General features: G+C 37.9%; 1 protein-coding gene across 1 annotated transcript in view; it reads right to left on the reverse strand.

The window, feature by feature from the left end:
- Positions 1-8,883: 8,883 nt before the first annotated feature.
- Positions 8,884-25,507, reverse strand: part of LOC131895018 (tripartite motif-containing protein 43-like) — a 28,707-nt gene continuing 12,083 nt past the window's right edge. Inside the window, exon 2 of the mRNA XM_059245401.1 lies at positions 8,884-8,917. Within this exon, the coding sequence (XP_059101384.1) occupies positions 8,884-8,917 (34 nt within the window). The remainder of the gene's footprint in view (positions 8,918-25,507) is intronic.

The following is a 25,507-nucleotide window of genomic DNA, read 5'->3' on the forward strand; positions in this document are numbered from 1 at the left end:
TTCATTTTTTTTTCATCAAGGACTTAAAGTTCTTGTCATAAAATGAATAAAACATTTTCTAATAAACAAAAAAGACAACTTACACAAAAAGCATTTAGTTGGGGACTTGCTTACAGTTCCAGAGGGTGAGTCCTTGTCCATCATAAGTGTGAGCAAAGCAGCCATCAGGCTGGCAAGGCAATGGAGCAGTAGATGAGAGCTTACATCTTATTCACAAGCAGAAGATAGAGAAAAAGAGAAACTGAACCTGGCATGGGTCTTTGGAAACTCAAAACCCACTCCTAGTCATACTGCTCCTTCAACCATGCCTCATCCTTCCCCGAAACAGTTCCACCAACTAGTAACAAAGCACTCAAATACATGAACCTACAGGCTCTATTCTTATTAATAGCCACCACACCCATGAAAAGGACTCAGACCCCATTTACAATGGCTTTCATAAGACCAGAATTCATTAGTGACCTTTACTAGTTCAAGACTAGAATTTTCTCTTGCTCTGTCTACTTATTCTCATTACTCTTTCAAGTAGTCTAAAGTTTAATTTGGAGAATATTTGTGAACTATCAGTTACATGAAGTTGTGGAGACATTTTAAATTCCTAAGTAAAGATGTGGCCTTCCCTAAACTGACAGGTTGTGTGTGAGAGGTAGTTTAAAATACGAAACAGAGATGTGAGTTATTCACTGAGTATATATGAAACTCTTCTCTCCTTCTGCTATAAAACATACATAAATACAAGCTTATTTCTTACTCTATAAGAGAGAACCATATGAGAAAGCATGAGTTTTGACAATTATTTTTATTTAATTAAAATATAATTATACTATTTTCCCTTCCCTTTCTCTCTAGCACTTCCCATTCCCCTTCAGCTCTCTCTGATATTCATGGCCTCTTTTTGTTTAATTAGTATTGTTACACACACACACACACACACACACACACACACACACGCAAAGAAATATAAAAATACAACTTTACAACTTGCTGGGTCTCTTTAGTGTCACCTGTATTTCTATATCTTTAGGGCTGACCATTTGGTATTACATGACCATTTAGGAGGCTCATCCCTGGAGAAGAATAGTTCTTCCTCTCTCAGCAGTTGTTAATTGCTTGAAGCTTTTCATTAAGGGGTCAGGTTCCATGAGATCTGCAACACCCCTGACTCCACCAGCATCCATGTTGATATGTCAATTGGTGTTGTCAATATTCATGTCTTGTTCAGGCAGCCATGTTGTTGAGACTTCTTGAGTATACTTCTTTTCATTTCTAGAAAGCTTAGTCTTGTAGCAGACTTCCTGGTCCTCTGGCTCTTAGCATCTTCTATCTTCTTTTCTGAAGTGTTCCCTGAGCTTTAGGTTGTGTTATAGATGGGCCAGACATCCCACAGTCAGTTGTTCTCTGTATTTTTACCTCTCAAATTTTTTTATATTAGCTTTGGTTTTGTGCAGCTCAGTAATTGGTTAGCATCCCATTATCAATATACAAGTGTAGTGACAGTTGGCTGTTGACTTTAAAGAGTATGTGATGTTACTTTTTGTCTAACATCAGGGGCATGGTACTCACCTAGAGCTTCTACTGTAATGCATTTTAAATGGCTTGTATACTTGTTCATGAATAGGGCAAAGAAGCAACATTTTTCTTTCATGAACTTGTGGAGGTGAACATTTACTCTCTAGCATTTGACAATCCTTTGATTGCAGCTCCTTTTTATTTATTATTTTTGTATTATGAAAAGTAAATGTATATACAGATTTATTTCCATATGTGTCATTTTAAAAAGCACAGTAGCTTAGGAGCCATTGTCACATACCCATGCAGGCAAGACATCCTCATTAACCTTTTGCCTGACAAAGTCATTTTATTCATGTTTCTGCCATGCTGAAATCTTATCATCCTATTGACACCAGAGGATTCAATTTATGACAGCTTCTGCTACTGTCAAATTTAGCCTCTGGAGATCAGGCACCACTGAGAGTCACAGAGATGCCAATACATTCATGGCCAGCAATTCCTTGCAATCTTAACAAAAGGATTTTCCCTTGGGCAATCACAAGAGCCCAGCTTCCAGTCAGCTGTTAGCTCTCCATGTTTGGCTCCACACAGGAGGATAATGGCCTTTTTTCACCCAGCTTTAATGGGCTCATCTTGGCAGTGATTGTGACAAGTTTCAAGTGTCCCTGCTGGTTGATCTACCCAATTTTAGGAAATATTTCTGTATGACTAAAAATTGTGACCATATAAAAGTAAGTAACACAATATAATGTAAAAGTATGTATTTCTCTATAGGCTTCATGCAATCTCAACAATATTGTCTTTACATTCTTTTGTGTTCTGAGGAAACCTTCTCTGATTATAATTACAATACTTTTACCATACTTCAAATATTCAAAATATTTTAAATCAAAATATGTGATTACTTCATGTATATGAAACAAAGAACTAAATATGTCATAAAAGCATGGCATCTGTGCTTTGTTGTAACATACAGTATAATGTAAAATATCTATTACATCTCTATTTTCTTTAAATTAGATATACAATGGTTTTCTGACTTATATTCACTTTTTGACAGTGCTGTTTCACAGATAATCTTATGTTCTTCCATAAGGAGACAGATAATATCTAGGAACTGTTCATGTTCAATGACTAGACCACTCCTTTTTTTGAGAAATATAAAATGTAGAAAACATTGCAGTTCTAAATTTAAAATCAAATCCTTATCTTGGTAGCTAAGGAATTTTCAAAAAGAACAGCTTTCTTCTTTTCCAGTTGCAGAATATATACAGGAAATCAAGATGAGTTTAAAGTTTCCATTTAGCAAACAGTTTGCAAAATAATTTATTTTACCTAGCTTTTTCTGATGGAAACCAGTCATATCTCTTGTTATATTTCATTAACTCACACTCTGAATCATATGCAATTTACTGTATGTTTTAAATTTTTGCTGGTAATCACATTAATATGATTGCACTCACTAGTGAAGAAAGGATTAGAACATACATTTGTTTCATCCCACATTACATGCAACAATCTCCACAAACATTTGCAATTTATTTACTCTTGATAATAAGACTCATGGTGCTGTCATTCACTAGAGTCAGGTAGTCAAATTACAATTTTCTTCTAATTGATTGGAATAGACATTCTCTAGGTTGAATAACACCCACAAATTCAGATGTGGTCAGAAAGATTTTTTTTTTAGTAAGAAGTACTATTTCATGACTATAAACATATTAAAAGTTCCATGATCAAAGGAGTGAACAATGCATATTCATAAAGACCTATGACTGCTCCTGCATTGTGTCCTTTCTCATACAAATAGTTATCTTTACCTTTTTATATTGCATAATTATTGCATTGCCAGTTGCCTAAATGACAGCATGCCATAATACTTCCTGCAATCATTTTTCAATTTAGTAATAAATCTATGATATTATATTACATAAAATCTATGGTATTATATTACATAATTGCAGAGGTATTTCTCAACAATTTTTTAACAAATGTATCTTTTATTTAATCAATGTTTATTTAATCAAAGAATTTTTGAGCCGACTGTTTTAAATTTACAATGTTAATACATTTAGTGGAGCAGTATGGGTAGTATTTTCATTTCATGCTTTTGAATGACAAATTTCTTCTCTTCATACTTCTTCATTTTTGTGTGGATATGTGTAGTGTGGATATGCATGTGGGTACAAATGTAGGTACTCATTTGTGCACGTGAGTGTGAATGGCAAATGTCAACCTTGTTTGTTTCCTTAGGAACCATATATTTTAAATTTTTGAAACAGTGTCCTTCATTATCTTAGGGATCATGAACTCAGCTAGACTGTTTGACCAGGAAGCCCCAGCAAGCCTCTTACCCCTTTGTCTCAACACTAGGCTTCGAAGTACGTGCTGGGGTTCTGTGGCTTGAACTCAGCTCTTCAGTGAGGGCTTTACCTAGTAAACCCTCTCTTTAAGCCTGAATGCTGAAAATTTAATACTGTAGTTTGTGATTATATTTATTAAGTGTAAAGTCATCTTTGAAGTATATAGCAGGACATATTGTATACTTTTATTGATCTAATTTTTAATTACTTGGAACACATAAAGCTGCATGCATCATATTTTAGTGTTTATTTGAAACAAATCCATTCTTTCAGATTTCAGTTACTGATTTTTGTTCCTATTAGTTTCATGTAAACTATAAAGTTGAGAAATATACTTCCCATTATTTAACTAAACTAGTTAATAAAAATGTAACACAGAAGTGAATGACCTAAGAATACTTCAGCAATTCTCCTACCAGAAACAGTGACCACAATCAGTCATATTGAGAGTACTACATAATCAGGAAGAGCCCAACATGATTTTAACTATCGAAAGTTACTTCATTTAAATCTCCCTCGGAGGCAGTAGACTTTACCAGCTTGAATTTTATTTTTTACTTAAAATGCATTCATTAGCAGGTCAAAAATGGTATAAACAGATTAGAATCTAGAAATCACAAATAATTAGGCTATTAACAAACTTCAAACTGAATTGATGAGACGTTGCCAAATACCTATAAAATCAGGTACATTAGTGATGATTTCTTAAAATTCTCTAGTGCTTTTCAATTTGTCTTCCCTCCCCAACCTTAGTCTATTTGACCCTCACAATGACTCCCCAAAGAAGACAACATAAATAAAACATCTCCATGTGATAACTACCCCAGAAGAAGAACTTTCTCCAGTGGGCAGACAGCGACCTGGCTGATGAATAATTTCACTTCCACTTTCTACTCCCAATACAGATACTACAAGAGACCAATGCTAGAAGCAGGAGTTTCAGTCAGTCTTATTTTGTGAGGGAACTTCTCATTTACTTTAAGCCAATATTCTTTAAATATTTTGAAGTTTATGTTCACTCATGTGTATTTGTGTGTTTGCCTGTGTCTATATCACATGTGTGTAGATGCTCATAGTAGCCAGAACAGGGCATCAGACCCCATGGAACACGCACTGAAGGCGTCATGAGTGCCTTTTGTGGGTGCTAGAAACTAGCTTGGATATTTGGTAACAAAAGCAATCACTCTTAACCACTGAGCCAGCTGTCTCTCCAGCCTCCGAGCCATTCCTGTTTAACTAAATTCTTCCAGAGTGAGCTGATGGAAATCTGAAAGCAGAAGCACTGAACACTGCATTGACACTGGATTTACTCCAACAGCTGCTGAGTGTCTTTTGGGCAAGTTAGAGTAGATAAGCAGAAGTAGACTGCACAGACACTCAGATTCAGAGGCAGACACACGTTCCACGTCGGAAGAGAAGACATTAAACCACAACATAGTTTCAAGTTGAGACTCAAAACCCCTGCATGTAGAAGCAATGCAGGAATGCAAGGACATGGTAGAAAGACCCATACACACAGTTTTCCCATGAACGTGAAGCAAGTGGAGCTCCTGAAGATGTTCTGATGCCACACTGTTTTCAATGGGTGTGTAGCCGGTGGCGCACGCCTTTAATCCCAGCACTCGGGAGGCAGAGCCAGGCGGATCTCTGTGAGTTCGAGGCCAGCCTGGGCTACCAAGTGAGTTCCAGGAGAGGCGCAAAGCTACACAGAGAAACCCTGTCTCAAAAAACCAAAAAAAAAAAAAAAAACCCAAAAAATCAATGGGTGTGTAGAGATAGACTGAGATTTCTCACTGAAGCACTCTTTAATATTTAGGTAGTTAGATCATTCCTAGTATAGAATTTTAATAGAAAAAGAAATCCTAAGAGACATAGATACACAACAGTAACTATAAAAACCCAACTCTATACATAAACTGTGATGAAAACAGAACTATAAAATATGAGAAGAACATGGAGGCTATAAAGTAGGGAAGGCCATGATTAGTGATAAAAGAAATCAGAGAAGTTAAAAATATGTAGAAGAAAGGCTGACTAGGCAACAGCATAAAAAACTATGAATTTATTTCTTAACAGTAAACCCATTAGATTTCCAACAAATTCTGTTTAAGAGATTGATGTTTTAATACACTATAACAAAAACTTTCTCTTGTTAACAATCCACAACACACAAACAAAGAAGGTTACTAATATATGAATAGTAAATATAGAAATAACCAAAATGAAATTTACAGTAACAGTGTTTGGAGGCTTGCCAATCACCATGTTGATACAAGTAGGGTTACTATTTCTATTTTGAAGTAAATTATACTGTTTTCTATGTTAATTGCATGTGTAAGTCACAGCCACTGCTGTGCAATGTATCACATAATAAGTTTCATGCCATTTTCTTCTTCACTCTGCTTATCCTGTACTGCAATAGTTATAAGATCAGAGAGAATTCCTTTTGTTTTTATTGGTCACTGTGGTGTGTGTGTGTGTGTGTGTGTGTGTGTGTGTGTGTGTGTGTGTGTGTGTTATAATATATTGTTGAATATTTCTTCACACAACATTTTATTATTTTTAGACAGTTTTTTGGTATTTGATATCACTTCAATTAATAATACTAAAATATAGCTAGACACAAATGTAACACAACTATAATTTCAGAACTCAGGAGGATAAAGCAAAAGGATCATAAATTCAATGTTAGTGTAGGCTATGTAAAAGTCAGCTTTGGCATCATACTAAGAGCTTGTGTGATGGCTAATCTTGGTTGTCAACTTTACTACATCTGTAATTAGCTAAAATTCAAGCATTTGGACACACTTGTGAGAGATTTTTCTTGGTTGGATTATTTGAGATCAGATGACTCACCCTAAATCTGCGCCATACCTTCTGGTGGCAACTCACATAAAAGGACATAGGAGAAGTAAACTTTTGCTTTTTGCATGCTTGTCCTCACTGTCACTACAAGTTCATCTATCCCATTCCTAAGGCATTCCTTCACTAGTCTTAAGAACCTACTTCTTTGGGATTACAATGTATACTGAAAACCAGAGGATCTCTCGGACTTTCCAGGGACTCCAGCACCAGATTGCCACTGCTGAGACATCCAGTCTAGTAGAGTGAACATTACAGGATGCTTCCCTTTTTCAGGAGTTATTATTGAATTACTTGGTGCACAGACTGTCACTCATTTTATATTTATTATATATAATATTATTTATTGTTATTATATATTATTTATATTTAGTATATATGTCATTTACATATAAATCCGATATATATGAATGTAAGACAAAATATCATATCATTTTTCATAAAACCTTCCACCTACCACTTATTATTATTATTATTATTGTTTTAACAAAATATAAAGTGAACACACCAACTATTATTGAGAAACAACAGTACTAGTGAAAAGGCCTTTAAAATTAGTGTTAGGGTTACTTATGAGCATAGGTAAAGGGTTATTTACAAGAGCATGGGCTCCTTGCCAGTGAATACACCACTAAAGAAAATGCCTCTCTTTTTCTTAGTAGGTATAAACTGCCTACAGATCTTCAAGAGGAGTAGTGGCTAGTGAACCTCTCCCTCAGCTATCATTACTGTGTCTAGGTCCTGGAACGGAGCACGTGAACCCTTCTCTGCCTCCCGTGACGGATGTTGACAGGCCCAAGTTTGCACAGGTCTTGTGCCCATAATGACAACTTCTGTGAGATCAGAGGTGTAATGGTGATGTCATGTTTGAAAAAGTGTTCAACTCCATCCCATTTCTTCCTCAGCACATAAACTCTTTCCACACCCTCTGTCAGGACGGTCTCTGCTTCTTGGAGGAGTGATATAGAACTACTGTTTTGGCTGAGCTTCCAAGAGTCTGTATCTCAGCACTTTGACCAGTTATGATGCTCTGTGGTTACTGCTGATCACTGCATAAAGAAGTTTCTCCAGAAAAGCTGACACTAGCTGCAGAGAGTTCCCAAATGACTACATTTATGCAGACACAGAGAGACAGAGACAGAAAGAAGGGAGGGAGGGAGAAAGAAGGGAGGAGAAAGGAAGGAAGAAAGGAACAAAAGGAGGAAGGAAGGAAGAAAGGAAAGAAGGAAGGAAAGAAGGAAGAAAGGAAGGAAGGAAGGAAGGGAGGGAGGGAGGGAGATGGGGAAAGAAGGCAGGGGAGAAAGAAAGGAGAAGAGAAGGAAGGAAGGAGGGGTGGAGGAGAGAAAACTACATGGAAAGAGGAAAGGGATCAGGAGTATAAGGGGAATAAATGAGAGTAATGGGGATGAATATGATAAAAAAAATTACATATGAAAATGACATAATAAAACCCAGTTTTCTGTATAATTAGTATATTCTAACAAATTTTTGAATTTAAAAAATAATAATGCTTTCAGTTTGCATATCTAGAGGCCTATGTTAATGACCTACGTTCAACTGTTCTTAAAAAACTTTGCTAGTTTTTAAGAGCAAGAAAATGCATATTCTTCTGAAGAGTACAAATAATTCATCTGCTCTTAAATTTACCATTTAAATACATCCCCCAAAACAGGGACTTCTCAAAATTATAGGAGACTCTATGACAAAAAAAATAATTCACATTGACAAAAAAAAGTACTTGACAATGTGGCTAAATATCTTCTTTTAATTAACCTATTATTAGAAAAAGTCATACTTTATAAAAGTATAAAACTAAACGATTGTGGAGATTTCAGTTATGAAGGATAAAATACTGTGTATGGTTATAATAGCTTTAGTGAGCCCTCAAAATTTTTCATAATATAACACAACACAACAACACTTCAAGATATATATATCACAGGCCATCTAGTTTTAGAAAAGGAGTGGATATTTAATTGGATGTCTATCTGACCTCAGAGTCAAGAGAATGGATTGATTAAAGATAGTAAGCTTTTATAAGTTTCTCTTTTCTGTTACTTTAATGCAGTTTTTTTTAATCTCATGATAAAATAGGTGTCATAAAGGAGAAGAACTGAAAAGACAGCTACACATTTGGACTTTAACATTAGAAATAATTCTTCCCATGCTCACTTTGGCAGCTAAAATTGGAAAGAAGGGGCAAAGATTAGCATGATCTCCATGTAAGGATTCATGAAGTATACCATGCTTAAAAAAAAGAAGTAATTTTCCCCCAAGACACAAAACGCATTCTGTCGATATTATCGGTGCGGCCCTTACAGCAAAGCCATGGGAGGATCTTTCATAGAAATGTCATCGAGTCTTGAGTTTTCCTCCTAAGACTAATGAAGGTGCTTCACAAAAATAATCAAAGAAGAAGGATGAGATAGCTAATAGATTTTAGTGCTAAATAAGTATCAGAAGCAGTGTTGGTAAGGGGTGGGAGAACACTGAGTATCCATGCAAAATCATCAAACTGAATCCTGCCAGCGGCACATATACACATTAAGATTTTTTTTTTTTTTTTTTGGTTTTTCGAGACAAGGTTTCTCTGTGTAGCTTTGCGCCTTTCCTGGAACTCACTTGGTAGCCCAGGCTGGCCTCGAACTCACAGAGATCCGCCTGGCTCTGCCTCCCGAGTGCTGGGATTAAAGGCGTGTGCCACCGCCGCCCGGCCACATTAAGATTAATTAGAGTAAAGGCTTATGTGTCAGATCCTAGAAGGAAACAAAGGACAGAAGCTCCTGGATACTAGTTTTGACGATTCCTTAGGCAAGATATGACACCAAAAGCAGAAAGAGAACCCCCGCAACAAACAGACACATAGACAGCATCAACTTAAATGCTTCTGTCCAAGAATGTAAGCAACCTGCCAAAGTAAGTGCCTCTTATCATGCTATCAGACAAGTTTTTCCAACTTAGCTGATATGAAGTTAATATCAAAATAGATGAAAACTCACCCAACTAAACAAGAAACAAATGGCTTGATTTAGAAAATGGCCAAAGGCAAGGGAATCCGTGGCTGATATGTAGAACTGAATTGTATTGCAAAATAAAAATTAAAAAAAAAAAAAACAGAAAACGGCCAACGGATTTGGGTGCTGAACTTTCTAAAGACATGTAAAATGGCCATTGATATACATCATCATTATCAAAACAAGCAAAAAAACAAACAAAGTCACAATGAGATACTAGCTCACATATATTGACAAAGCTATTGGGTAAGAGACAATCAATAATAATGATATGATTAATGAAGTATAGAGGAAACAGAAACATTGTGACATTTGCTGGGAATGTGCTATTGTTGAGAGGTTAGTTTGGTTTCATTTGGTTGCTTTGATAAAATATCTTAACCAAATGTAACTAAGGGAAAGAAAAGGTTTAAAACCTCACATTATAGTGTTGGAGGAAGTCAGATCAGGAACTCAAGCAGGAATTCCAAGGCAGAAACCATGGAGGAATGTTCCCTGCTGGCTTGTGTGCTCACAGGCCAATGCTTTAATAACTTCCTTATATATTCCAGGACCACCTGCCGAGGGAATGGTGTCAATCTCATCTAAGCCATCCCTCAACTGAGGCTTTCCTCTTAGAGAACTCCAGGAAGTGTGAAGCTGACAATTAAAGCTAAACAGAACACATGTGGTTTGTGTGCAAGAAGCTTGGTCCATAGTGCATCAGAGTAAGAAACGACTAGATCTTGGGTACACAAGCCTCAAAGGGTGTTAATGCATTTCTACCTAACAGGACTTACTTATGTGAAAAAAGTTGAGTTCTATACAATACATGAATTTTTATGCTTTGGGCATCAGTTAAATAAAAGTTAATAAAATAGGTCGGGCGGTGGTGGCACACGCCTCTAATCCCAGCACTTGGGAGGCAGAGCCAGGTGGATCTCTGTGAGTTTGAGGCCAGCCTGGCCTACCAAGTGAGTTCCAGGAAAGGCGCAAAGCTACACAGAGAAACCCTGTCTCGAGAAAAAAAAAAAGTTAATAAAATATTATGGTACTTATATAATATGGTAAGAATGCTGTTATTTTACTACACAGATGGGATTGAAGGGCACTATGGAAGCAAGCCAGACCCAGAAAGACAAATAGTATATGATATTGGATGTGAAATCTAAAGCAGTTGAACTCTCAGAAGCAGGGAACAGTGGCTGATGCCAAGGGCTAGGTAGTGGGAGCTACCTAGGTAGAAAATGGGAGCTGTTGGCCAAAGATAAGATGTTCTCATTTATAAGATGAACAAGCCTTGAGAATCAAATATTCATAATGGGTTATGACAGGAACATTAAGTAACTGGATTGTGATGACCACTATATAATTTATGTATATTAACTAATTAATTAAGTTGAATATATTCAATCTTTATTTGACAACTGAATGTTTTGAAATAAGAAAATGAGTACTCTCGGGGTTGAGAGTTTCTAGGCTATGTTGTCTCAGGTGGTTCAGTCTTGAATGACCAAAAGTAACAGAGGTGTTCTGTGAAGGATTCTTATTGATGTGCTCGACTGACCAAAAGCCATCTCTTTACCTTTGACACAAAGCATTTGGTTCAATACCTGGCACACAAAAGATGCCCTGAATTTATAAGTTATTATCCAGAGACTATATCAGTGAAATAGCAAGACAGAGAGAAAGTAAGTACAACATCATGCCATATCATGGACATGGAGGTCAGAGGACAATTTGCAGGCATCAGTTCTCTCTTTCCACCATGTGGGACACTCTTGGGACAAGTACATTTTCCTACTGAGTCTTCTTGTTGGTCCTTAAAAGTTTTTTTTTTTTAAAAAAAACACTGTGTTGTAACATATTCTCAGATGAAAAATATGAGCAGACACCTGTTGTGCAGTTTTATGACTGCTGAACTACATAGTTTTTGAGTAATGTGAACAAAAGTTTTATTAATAAAAATATTTGTTAAAATCAGTTTTATAGGGAAAGTAAATGAGGACAGATATATATTCCATAATAGATTTTGTGAAATATATCATTTGGACATTAGTTATCTCGTTAGAGGTAGTTGCTATAGAATATATACGGAATAGGGAGGATCATGATGGACAATGAATATGGAAAGAATTTATGCTAAACAAGTCTCGCAAGAACTGAATTTTACTGTCTTTTAGGAGTTTGAGGTAGGATCTCATTATATTTCAAGGCTGGCTTTGTAGTTGCTCTAGCTCAGGCTAGCTTCAAATTCACTATCCTCTGGCCTCTTCCTCCTAAGTGTGGGATTACAGACATGTGCTACTACACTAGGACAGTTTCTTAATACAATGCCCCATTTTGTCACAGGAAGATTTTCTGCTTCTCAGAGGTAATTAGAACAGATGGTGCTATGAGGACTCACTTTGAATTGTATTTCTCAGCCTTTAACTTGATGTCCTTGAGATGTGTATCCTAAGAAGTTGTTCTTGAGGCTCCCCGTAGCATAGGGGAGAAGGGATTAAATCCAGATGGATTCTGTCACTTGAAAATATACAATGTTTGAAATATTTGGAGGTCAAATACTTTTTCTGAGAAGCCACTGGAGTTGTCACACCCAGCAGGAAGAATGGATTCTGGGTGTGAGACTATGTGATTTTCCAGGCTGACTTAGTGATAGAGATAATTTTCCTGGGTGGTTTGTATCACTTATGTGTTAGAATGTCTGTCTCAATGCACAATTGAGGTGATTCTAAAAGTTATTATTTTTGCTTATTAAATGCTCTTCAACTTAGATATGGTGTTTATAAATAGCATGGTACAGCACACATACACACATACACATAAACATACATACACGGGGTGGGGGAAGCAGGGACAGAGACAGATAGAGACGGAGAAATAGAGATACTGAAGGAGAAAATAAACTATTGCTTTTGATTCTAAATTTCTGAGACCTCAATGATGTCCACAGCACTCAAATAGATAATTGTTATAACTCAATATTTGGTGAAAAGGAGGATTATTGTGGCAAATAAAAGAGATCACGTATCTGAGAAAGATTGAAAGGAAATATAACTAAATGAGAGCAGTAGCAAAATGAGCAACTACTTGCAGACATACAAGTATATAAGACAATCAGCACGGAGTAGAAAAAAGGAAAAGAAGTTCCAACAGCGGCAGGGAGGTCAATACAAAAGGAAAATGAGGGAGAAGGGACAAATACCACCAAGACTGTTTTATAAAAGCCTCAAAGAATATTATTTTATATTTACCTAAAATCATACAGAATGCACGTAAGAGTATGCATTGTGTATATATATGTATACACATATACATTTGTACATATACGTACATACATACATACACACACACACATATGTTTATGAGCAATGTGGAAGTTATGCCACTGGGGCTGACAATGTTCCCCACAAGAGTCACAGACTAATAAAATCCCTAGTACAAAGTACAAGAAATCTATTTTCAAATGGTTGGCCAGAGTACTCCAAGTGACTCCCAAAAATGTAGACTATGGCTCTTGCCCTTGGTTACTGCTCAGAGACTGAAGGATAACTTGGTTGCTGAAGACACCACACACTGAGGACACAGAACTATAGATTTGACCTGAAAGCCTCCTTTATTTAGTCTAGCTTTCATGGAACTGGACAATCCTACCATCCTGTCAAGGGAGGGAAGCAATTAATAGTACTACCCAGTTGTGCCACCTATGGACCATAACAATGACTAGCACAGCAAGATCTTTGTAAAGATGTGACAAGTGTCAGTCACATGTTGGTGGCAACCAACAGCTATCTAATTAGATGTAAGGCTCATTAAACAGGAGGGAAACCATACCTGGTAATAAAAAACTAACCTACTTCCCAGGGGTAGTGGGATCATGGATCTTTGAGGAGAATCTACTATTGTCAATTTGATAGAGCAACATAATTCCTAACTGTATTTTAAATCTTATCTTTATATCTATAGATAAGTATCATTATCATCCCTCATCAAGGAAGCCTTTCTTCTTCACAGTAAGTGGAGATCGTCACAGAAAACCACAACTGGGACTGGACCTGTAGCAGGAATCTTAAAAGGTCTTATTAATAAAAGCAAACCCGGAGCCAGGTATTGGGGTGAATTCTGAAAGATCAGAGAAGCAGAACAAGCCACAGCCATCTCACCTTGCCAATTCCTCAGCTGATCCTGTTTCCTCAAACTGGAAGCCTCTGAGTCCTCACCTGAATGGATCTCAGCTGAACTGCTGCTAAAAGCCTAAAAGCTTAACCAGGCTCTAGTTCCTGGTTTTCATGCCTTATATACCTTTCTGCTTCCTGCCATCACTTCCTGGAATTAAAGGCTCACTTTCTGGGATTAAAGGTGTGAGTCACCATGCCTGGCTGTTTCCAGTGTGACTTTGAACTCACAGAGATCCAGACGGATCTCTGCCTTCAGAATGCTAGGATTAAAGGTGTGTGTGCCACCATTTTCTGGCCTCTATATCTAGTGGCTGTTCTGTTCTCTGACCCTGGATAAGCTTATTAGGGTGCACAATATTTTGGGGAACACTATCACCACATGGACCCAAGCAGAGATCAATGGACAGCTGGAGTCAACCGCAATGGATATGTCTACATCACAGCTCATGCATTTTATTGTTCAGGAAAGATAACAGAAGATGGGGCTGAAAAATTATAAGAGCCAGGATGCTCGGAAGTCGTCTGTGAAGCAGTCTTTCACAGAAATGGCTATATAAACAAGACCAGAACAATGTTAACATCAATAGAAATGCTAACCTGGAAGGAAGAAAAATCTCATGGGTTCCCAACTCTAGACAAGTAATTATTGGCAACTGATGATTGCTGAGAGAGGAAAGTTAGCTTCCCCTAGGGTTGAGCCCTCTAATTTGCTGTCTGACACAAAGTGATCAGCCATGAAACGATATCCAAATAATCAACAAAAATAGCCTCAGCCATTTATAATTTTATAATTGTATAATACATACGCATATATATGCATATATATATATATATATATATATATATGTATGTATATGTTACAACAATAATCAGGGAAGAGGCAGCCACCAATTTGATAATAGGAGCAGAACATGAAAGAAATTTGAAGAAAGGGACATGGCTAGAGCGAAGAAAGGGAAGACATAAAGTGAGATATATTACATTTTAATTTAAAATGTATACAAATGCAAAACATTAAATTTAAAAAGTCAGTACTGAGAGTTTCCAACACTTGAAACCACACTGATTACCCCCTATCAGGAATTAAGCAAGTAAGTGTTCATCCATGTGGAGTTCTTAGTCCACAAGTATTGGAAACTGTTCTAATTATGTTTCCTGTTAGTATGATAAATACTTTGACAAGAACAATTTAAGGGACAAAGGGTTTATTTGGTTCACAGTTCAGATTACAGTTCATCACTGCAGGACCTGAAATAGCTGATCCTATCCACAATCAAGAGAGAAGAGACAGAATTTGTCCACTCTTATGCTCAGCTCTCTTTCTCTACTCATAACAGCTCAAGATCTCTAAGCTAGGCAGTGATGCCACCCACAGTGGGTCTGTGCTCCTGCCTCAATGAATGTAATCAGGATGATCCCTCACAGATATGCTCACAGATTAACTTGATAAAGACAATTCCTCACTTTCTGAGTGATTTTAGATTGTGTCAATTGTCAGTTAAAACTTAACCATCATGGACACCAAGTCTCATGTGTGGAGAATTCAATATTGCCTTATTAACATTTCCCTATTTCATGAATTATTTATGCTACTCAATGTTTCCAAACCTAAAGCAAAGCTCTGTGCAGGAAAATCACCAGTTAAATGTTCAGAGAATTCGAATCTTTTTTAGTTGTCAATCCAGAATTCCAAACAATATTCAAAATAGATCTCTAGTTATCAAGCTGTAGAAATGGACTTTGAAAGTATTGTCTTAAAATAGGTTTTTCTTTATAATGAGCAAGCTGGTCTGGGGATTTGGGGACTATAGACCAATGGCTTCTATATCATGGGAATTTCTTCCAGAACTTTGTAAGCATATAAATGCTTAGTCATTATTTTGGAAAAACAGAATCAGAATCCATCCATCTTGAGTTGAAGATGGAGACAGCCTTATATTTTACAGAGTCCCTGGGCAATTGCTATGACCATTCTGATTTTGGAAACAGGATTTTGACAAATATCCTCCAGGGCAGTATTCTTAGCCCAGAGCTCACAGTGAGCATTCTGGGTCATTAAATACTAAAAAAAGGAAGGGGATAGTTTATCTCGGTGCTTGTTTTATATAGAGAGTACTTAGTAATTGAGATAACTGTACCATTCCAGCTGGGTCCAACAATTATTTAGTACATTCTGTTTACCAAGCTCTGTACTATGAGCCTGGATAACCCTTACATTGGATACATGATATTCCTATTGTTGTTATGGAATAAGAACACTGAGACTAGAGAGTAAGAAATGTCACCAAGGGCATGTAGAACATAATGGTGCCACTAGCCACCCACATACACTTGCAAGTCATATTTTCATGCCTCTTATATAATAAGTTTCCAATGTTTGTCTCTAGGAATTTTTAGTTTAAATTATCAGTTGTATAGTAACCTAATGAAGTTGAAGGCAAAATTTTTTAAAAAATTTTTTAAAAAGTATTTAGCATCCCATTGTGAAATGAACTACTGTCAATATTCTAAAGTATTATTATATCCTTTCACATATTTCATGCAGTTTGAACTTTTCATTTTGATATATAGTAGTTACATGTACAATACATTTTGCTTTGAGATGAGATTTCCCTGAGTATTTTTCTAAAATATTATTATTCCAGAAATTATATCTTCAACAGTTTAACTAAGATTCTATTTGTATGATATAACCTTTTTTCCTGGCTTTGGATTCCTTAATTACTTGTACTTTTTATTATAAATAAAACTGTACACCTCAGGACATTTGTCCAAAAATCTAACTTTACATATAATTCTAGAAGAATGGGAATGAGCTAAGAACGGGTAAACTCTGAATAATACGATATGAAAATTTCCTTAACAAAATACCATAGGCTAGGTTGCTTGGACACCAAACATCACTTTACCACCATGGTGGCTGGGCAGCCTAAGGTGAACAGCCTGGCCAGGTGGTTTCTGCAGAGGGCCTTGTTCTGACTTGCAGATGCCTACAGTCATGCTGTGTTCAAGGACAATGGAAAGACACTCCATCCCTTGTAAGAGCAACAGTGGCAGCCTGTGGTACTCTACCCTCATGACCATTCTGAATCCACCCACCCTGTAAAGGTCTAACCTAATAGCAGTACATTGTGGATTAGATTGGGGCAGACAGAACACTGGATCTTTGAGCTGGTATGTGATATGGTTTCCATTATTACCAATTTCCTCAATGAGTAACACAACTTTACCTCTTCACTCAACTGATGAAGTGGTCCTTGAGATCAATGGTTTTTCTCCTGTTTCTCAAGTGCTGGGATTAAAAGTGTGTGTCACCACTGCCTGGCTCTGATTCCAGTGTGGGCTTAAAGTCACAGAGGTCTAGATGAATCTCTGCCTCTCAAGTGACAGGATTAAGGGTGTATGCCATCAGAGTCTGGCCTCTATATCTAATCTAGTGCTGGATCTGTCCTCTGATCCCCAGGGAAGTTTATCAGGGTACACAGTGTATCATTACATCATTTCCTATGTAAGGGTTTCTAAACTACATAAAAGTATATAAAGCAAGCTCACCACTAGTGTGGTGGTTTGAATAAGAAAGTCCACCCTACATAGACTCATATATTTAAATGCTTAGTTACCAGGGAATAGCACTGAGATTTGAGAAGGCTTAGAAAGTGTGTCTTTGCTGGAGTGTGTCCTTGGAGAAAGAGTGTCATGGGAGGCGAGCTTTGAGGTTTAAAAAGCCTATGTACAGTGAAATATCTCTCTCTCTCTCTCTCTCTCTCTCTCTCTCTCTCTCTCTCTCTCTCTCTCTCTTTGTCTATGGATCAGGATGGAGTTCTTAGCTGTTTCTCCAGCATCACACCTGCTTGCTGCCATGCTCCCTGTCTCCATGGTCCCTGCCATGATGATGTCAGACTAAGCCCCTGAAACTGCAAGCAAGCCCCCAATGAAATACTTCCTTTATAAGAGTTGCCTAGGTCATGGTGTCTCTTTTCAGCAAAAGAACAGTGACTAAAAACTAGCATGCATGCATGAATTCCTTGCCTTCTGCTTTTGACTACTGATGTGATGTAACTAATTGCTGCAAGTTCCTGCCACTGTGACTTCTCCAGTAGGATGGACTATAGTCTGGAACTGTGAGTCAAATAAATCCTTTGGACCTTCAGCTGCTTATGTCATTTTATTTTAGCTTAGCAACAAAAGATTAAACAAAGTTTGTTTAGGACATATATTTAGAAGTTTGTATAAAGTGTGGAAACATTTACTAGTTTCCACCCCTCTTAACATCCAATGTTTAAAAAGTAACTTCTGGGGCCTGGATAGATGGCCAGGTCAGGAAAATGCTTGTAGTCCAAGAATCAGGACATGAGTTTGGATTCTTAGCTCCTATAGACTCTGGACACTGTGGTGTGTGTATACAATCTCAGCACTAGAAGTCAGGCATAGGAAGGCATTTGGAGCTCACTACCAGGCAGTGGTCAATGAACATTTCTAGGCTCAGTGAGGTCCTTTCTGAAAAACTAGGTGGAGAACAATTAGAGATGACTGTGGGAGCCCGTTCTCGGGTTCCTCGTGGCTTTATCCAGCAGGTCCACATAGAGGATGATTAGACCACGGGCCTGAGTGCAGGTGTCTGGGATGGTCTGCACTTGGCTGTGCGGGGGGGGGGGGGGGGGGGGGGGGGGGGGGGGGGGGGGGGGAGGTCTTTTGCTCCACCCCTTGGCGTCTCTATAAAAACCCTGGGGCAGAGACAGTCAGGGCCCGTTGGAATAGGTTCCAGGCCCTCTCGAGGCTATCCTTTATTTTCTATCTGTTTATCTCCGCGATATTCTCCGCAATAAATCCTTCTATCTAATATTTCCTGCTGCTCGCACTCAAGAAAACTCTGGGGAACTGTGGGGGTGGTTGGGTAAACGCCCCACAGAATGGCGCCATGAACAGGGACTAAAGAAAAAAGAAAAAAAGAAAAAAGGGACTAAAGAAAAAAAAGGGGGGACTAAAGACAAATGAACAGGGGCTAAAGACAAAGTAATAGGGACTATTGAATAAGGAAAATAATTTTATTACAGAGTTTTTGGTGAAAGTGCTGAGTTCAGCCCTGCCAGTGGATAAGGCATGCCGGTGTTATGGAAAATATATATATTTTTTATATATATTGAGAGGCAGGGGTTTTATCCTCGAGAGAAAAGGAAAGCAGACTGGAAGGATGTCCGATGCTGCAGCGAAATTCTCTTCTGTCAAAATTTTCTATCTTCTATCCCTTTCTCAATTTCTATCTGTGAAAAATAAGTATAAGGCATAGGGTAGTAAAATAGTTTAGGAAAAACTTAGAAGTGTAAGATTGTGTAGAAAAAATAAGGCAACTAGACAGGAAAAACTACAATTTTCTAACTTTGGGGGATATAAACGTAAACTGGGAAAAAAAATCTTTCTTTGGGCTTTTTGGGTAGTAAAAAAGCTCTTCTTCGAGCTTATGGGGAAGAATAGGTTTCCTATGGAAGCTTTTGACCTGGGGACAGCTGAAATGCTAAGTCCAAGTGGCAGGAGAAAGTGATTTCTCCCTGAGGCAAAAATGGGGGTGTAAGAAGTCAAAGTTTAAAGTTGAAGTTTTGGGAAAAGTTGGTCTTTCTCTCTTGGGGAAAAACTTTCTCTTAAACTAAAAGCTTTTTTTGGAAAATTTGGGGGAAAATCTAAAAAGCCTTCATCTTAAAAGCTCTTAAACTTAACTAAAGCCTTTCAGAACTCTCTCAGAAGGACGAAAATTAGAATCACCTGAAGATTAGTATGGGGATCACCTGTGATTAGCTCTAAGGGAAAACAAACTTAAGACAGCAAAACCTCTCCAAGTTCTCTTTCAAGCTTTAAAAATCCTCCCTGCAATGCAGGAGGCAGGGACAAGTTCCTAAAAACCTCTTCTAAGCTCTGTCTCTTCAAGCTAGTAAAAGACAGTGGGTCAGAGTACCCTGAGGGAAAAGCTTGGGAGAGTGTGGGTAAAGAGCTACAGAGAGCCCAAAAGGGCAGGAAACTTTACTGGGAAAAGCAAAAAAGCCAAGCTTTTCAGTTACAGCCGAGCTGAAGCATCAAGGGTTTTGTTTGAGTGAGTGTTTCAGAATGAAAAGGTGCTCCTAATCGTCCTAATGCAAAGATCCCCTGAAGCAATGCAAACTGTTAGCATTGTATCCTTGCTTCTGACCAAAAACCCAGAGGCGACTGGCCAGCGTCTCTGAGTTAGGGTGCATTTCGGGGATAATACTAGGGTTCCTGCAGTGGTAAACTTCCTGGGGCACAGAGCTGAGGCAGGAAGGTGCAGGACCCAGGGGAAGATTGCCAATGAACAAAACTAAAGCCAGTGGGAACAGCACAGTTGTCCACTTTCCTACAAGTCCTGGGTTGATAGGTCCACAGCTGCAAAAAGAAATCTGAGAAAAGCTTTTCTATCAGAGTAAGGACCTTTCTGGGAAAACAGTAAAGCTGAACTGTGTCTGAAGCAATTGTGCTGCTGAGTCAGAACGCTGTCTGGGGAAAGAGCCCAGCCAGGGCAGAACAGAACTATCCAGGAGTAAAGCTTTCTTTTGTGTCAGAGAAAGCACCTCTTTGAGAAAAGCTTTGTTTCAACTGACTCCCCTGAGATGAGGGAGTGTAGCCCTGAGGGGTGATTGCCTCTGGTATAAGCTCTGTCCTTGAGCACCCAGACAAGCAAATGCAACTCACTGGGGGACTGGGCCAGGTGAAGGCCTGATGAAACAAAACGCCTGTCCTAATGGGAGTTTAGAAATGGCAAAAACCTTCCTTGTTAGATTTTCAGTCTGTACGCAAACCGCACAGACCCAGAAAACAAACGGACAAAAAGCCCCTACCTTCAGTAGCAGGGAAAGCCGCCACTGTAGTGTCGGAAACTGTTTCTGGGGTAGAGGGGATAAACTGAGACCAAACTGGGAACTGTCTGGGAGAAAGACTCTGAAGAAACAGAGAAGGGACATAATCCTCCCCAGAAAACTATATGACCTGAAAAAGCTGCTAGAATTTGAGGCAGATTTGGGGGGAGAAAAAAGCTCCTACCTCCAAAGGCAGCTAGCAGAGGAACAGAGCCGCAGATACTTGAAGCTCTGCATCTGGGGAAGGGAGGAACAAGCAAAATGAGATAGATCAGTGGGAGAAAATCTCTCTGAAAGAGCTATGGGAAAGTTGTTGTGAATGTTTTTCACTGACTGGCTAAGACAAACATAAGCCCTGAGGAAAGTTGCTATCAGAAATGCCAGCCTCAATGCTAATGAGGCAGGTGCAGTTCTGATTTGGGGGCCAGTGTCAAATGAAGGAGAGACACCTGTTGAAGTCAGCTGAGGAGAGAATAGAAATCTCCCAATGTGCCATAATTGAAAATGTAAAATGCCTGTTCAAATCTCCCATTGCAAAAGCAAAAAACTTTGTTCAAACCTCCCGGGCAAGAATTTGTAAGCAAGTCTGGTAAAAGAACCAGTTGAATCTCAGACCCAAAAAGAAATATGGGAAATGACTGATATAAGGGAAATGATATAAAGGACTGATTTAAGGGACTGATACTATTATGGACTGATATAAGGGAAATGCATTCTGGGGAAGGTAGTTTTTCCACTAAAGATGGCGACATTGCCCTGAAACACTTTTGTCAGCTCGAAAATACGTTCATGGTAAACTTAAAATACAGCCTTTAAAAGAATAAGGAGGAAAATCGTCTAAGAGTTTAAGTGTCAGTTCCAATGAAAAATTGAAAGGATATGGAACTAGGTGCTTCGCGGTTTGGGGCTCCGTTGGTAAAATGCCTTATTTACCCTAATAGCTGTGCAAAGTTTTTATGGTAGTTGGAAGACAAAAAGCTACCTTTAAGAGCAAACAAGCCACTTTAAATTCTTAAAGCAAGAGAGCAGTTTATACACTGAACGTTGTCTTAGATATGAAGGAAACTTATGCTATCTACAAAAGAAAGCTGCCATGCTTTGTGGGCCATATTAGAGTTCACTCCAATCTTCCTGGTCCTTTAGCTGAGGGTAATGAGAAATAGAAAGATCCCTGCTTGGGATTTGTGGAAGGGTCCCGATCCTGTGTTAATATGGGGTCGAGGACATGTTTGTGTTTTTTCACAAGAGGAGAATGAAGCTCGATGATTACCGGAGCGTTTCGTAAGGAGCTTGGAACTAAGAAAGGTCAGCTCCAATGATGATCCTACAATGGAACCAGAATGAAAGTGGCTCAATTAGTGTTTCTGAGGTTTTGTCACTGGTTAATGCAAACAGTGAGGAAATAGAGTTCGGAGCTGTGCGCTTTTGGCTTTACTAGCTCCTTTGGAAAAATACTTTATATCACCTAATAACTGTGCGATATTTGGCAAAGAGCTTACAGCAGCTAAATACGGTAATTTCACCGTCAGCGTGAAGGGAAGTTTTTCGGTAGAACAAACCAAGAGTACTGCTGTAATAGAAACATTTGTCTGAATTGAAGCACTTAGGGGAACTATTATGAATTTGGGTGAAGGGACAGCCTCTAGTTAAACACCGTCTACCGCTGACAGTGCATCTCTGCTGGGTCCGGAACGGCTGAGAGAACTGGCAACTTTGGAGTGTGGCATCATCCTGGGAAGGTTATAGTCCCCTAGCAACAACTATCACAATTCTATAACAACACTCACTAAACCCCAGTGTTTTATAACAAAGCTGACTATAAACTCTAAACGTTAGCAATGATGTATGTACTTCCTGTCTAGTTAAGAATCTTTCTAATAGAGATAGTGATAATAATTAAGAGAAAGAAATAGAAAAAGATGAAAATAAGATATGTAAGTTTATAAAAATTCTCTTGTTAGATCTGTTAAAAAATCTTTAGGTGTTTGCTAAATTAAATATATGCTAATGGTAGCCCTATATAAGTTTGTAAAATAGATCTATAGATCCTTTAAGAATGTAAGCTTGCAAGAAGTATCTAAGGTAGTCTTAAGACATGTAGTGATAAGCTTGTAAGAAGTAAAGATGTTAGCTGTAAATGTAAGTTTAAATAAGAATAAGATGGAATGAATATAAGAAATATATAAGTAATAAGAAATATATTTGCTAAAGTAGTTCTATAGTTTCCTTAAGGAGTATAAATAAGTAGATGTTAATACGTTATATGTGAGTTTGTAAAATGTAGATGTTGAATGTGAGTCTAAATGCTTTGCAAGGCAAAAGGTTATATGTGAGTTTGTAAAGTGTAAATGTTAAGTGTGAGTCTATTCTTAATGTATATGGTGAAAGAACCTGAGACATACAGAAGTTAGTGTCCTAGCAGACTGCAAAGCAGGCAGTCTGAGCGGTTTTTCAAAAGCTCCAGAAGCCGCTAAGAAGCTAAGAATGGCGGACGCCAGAACTAGCACAAGGCATCCGCAGCTGAGATTCATGGAAAATCAACGCAACACAGAAAAACCTGAGCTAACATCAAAAACGGTGCGGTTTAGAATACTACTGTACCTAAAAAGGTCTCTGTCTGTGAGAACAAAAGTTGCAGAGACGCTTGAAGTAAAATTGTTAACGGCAAAAAGTTTTGGTTGAAAACCATCTCTTCATATTTGGAAGTGAAAGCCTGATACCAGAATTTATTTCTTGTTTGAACTTTTTGAACTTAAAATGAGATAAAACTACAGAAAGATTTTGGTTATGGATTTCTTCATATTTGGAAGGCTAGTACCAGAATTTATCATTTGAATTTTGGGACTTAAGAAATGAAATGAATAGAGATTTCATTGCAATGGGACAATTGAGTTTACTTATAGTAATGACCTAGGAACTGTTTTCTGGAATTGGGTTAAAAATGGAACTGTTTAAATGAAGAAATTTATTATTTCTACCTAGAATCAAGATGCAGTTTTGTGTATGCATATATGCTTTATTAACTGGTGATTCATGAATTGTTTTGTGGAACTGTTTATGTAAAATGGAATTACTTATGGAACTGGTTTGTGTTACAAACGGAACTGTTTAAACAGAAGTTTGGGTTTTCTAACTAGGCTTGAGATTTTGCTTAAATTATAAAGAAAAGGGGGAGAGTTAATATTCCTTAGTCTAATTTCAAAAGTTGTTTGAGTGGATTAATGTCATGTTATTGTTAGTAAGAAATGCAAATGGGGTATATTAAGAGACTACTTTTAAAGTATAAAGAGTTTTATTAAGAAACTGCTTTTGGATGTTTTGCTAAGTTTTCAAAGTGTTAATGGTTAGATTGAGAAGACTGCTTTTCAATATGGGTTTGTAGGAATTGTATGAGTTTCTTCTAACTAGGTTTGAGGTTTTTAAAAAATTATAAAGAAAAGGAGCTATGAGATTGAATTATGTTTTCAGAACCCTATTGATATTAATGCACCCTGGTTTTATGGAGTTAAGGAAATATTTAAGTTTGATGTGAATACATCGAAGTTTTTCCTATGTTCTGTTAACAAGAAAATTCAAATGATTGAGTTAAAGTTGTAAGACAGAGAAAATTGTTAACTATATATAGCACCGTATATGCTAATTCAAATGGTTCTGTTAAGAGTTTGCTTTGAGTTGTAAGACAGAGAATTGTGGCTATGTATAGCAATGTTTATGTTAACCTGTTAATGGTAATGATGAAGCTAAGGGATTCTTTAAATTTGTAGTTGCCTTAAGAGTTTTTGGCTTAGAAAGGGCTTGAGGCAGCTAAGACTGCTGTAGTCACCTTGGACCTAATTCAAAAGAGAAATGCCATCTACATCATCCTCTACTCCCATACTGGGAGGTGTAACAGCTATGGAGATTGCTGTAAGCCATTATAGTTATTTTTTTATATATTAAGAAAGGGGGACCTGTGGGAGCCCGTTCTCGGGTTCCTCGTGGCTTTATCCAGCAGGTCCACATAGAGGATGATTAGACCACGGGCCTGAGTGCAGGTGTCTGGGATGGTCTGCACTTGGCTGTGCGGGGGGGGGAGGAGGTCTTTTGCTCCACCCCTTGGCGTCTCTATAAAAACCCTGGGGCAGAGACAGTCAGGGCCCGTTGGAATAGGTTCCAGGCCCTCTCGAGGCTATCCTTTATTTTCTATCTGTTTATCTCCGCGATATTCTCCGCAATAAATCCTTCTATCTAATATTTCCTGCTGCTCGCACTCAAGAAAACTCTGGGGAACTGTGGGGGTGGTTGGGTAAACGCCCCACAGATGACACTAGCATTTGTTTCTACTGTAAGTTTGCAAGCACACACATGTGCATAGGCAACAGGATACACGTGTGCACACACATACACAAACATGTACAAATGCATACAAGCATTTGTGCAAAATAACTTCCTTATTTTATACAGAAATGTTCTCTAATGTTTTGTTGCTAATGTAATGTTTGTTTCTAATGTAATGTTCCTAATGCTTTGTTCATTCATCTATTGCTTGAAATACATCATGCAGAATATATGAGACAGTATCTGTGCACTGTACAAAATTAATAAATGCTATACAATTATTAATTAAAGCTTTTTTATTTTCTGTAGTTTTTCTCTTTCATGCTGTACACTTTTGAGAGCTTGACACCCAGCTCCCAAATAACCATATGGAAAAATATTCTTCTTTATGAAAGTCTGGCCTTAGCTTGGCTTGTTTA

The sequence above is a fragment of the Peromyscus eremicus genome, chromosome 18 (assembly GCF_949786415.1).
Source record: "Peromyscus eremicus chromosome 18, PerEre_H2_v1, whole genome shotgun sequence".
Classification (NCBI taxonomy): Eukaryota; Metazoa; Chordata; class Mammalia; order Rodentia; family Cricetidae; genus Peromyscus; species Peromyscus eremicus.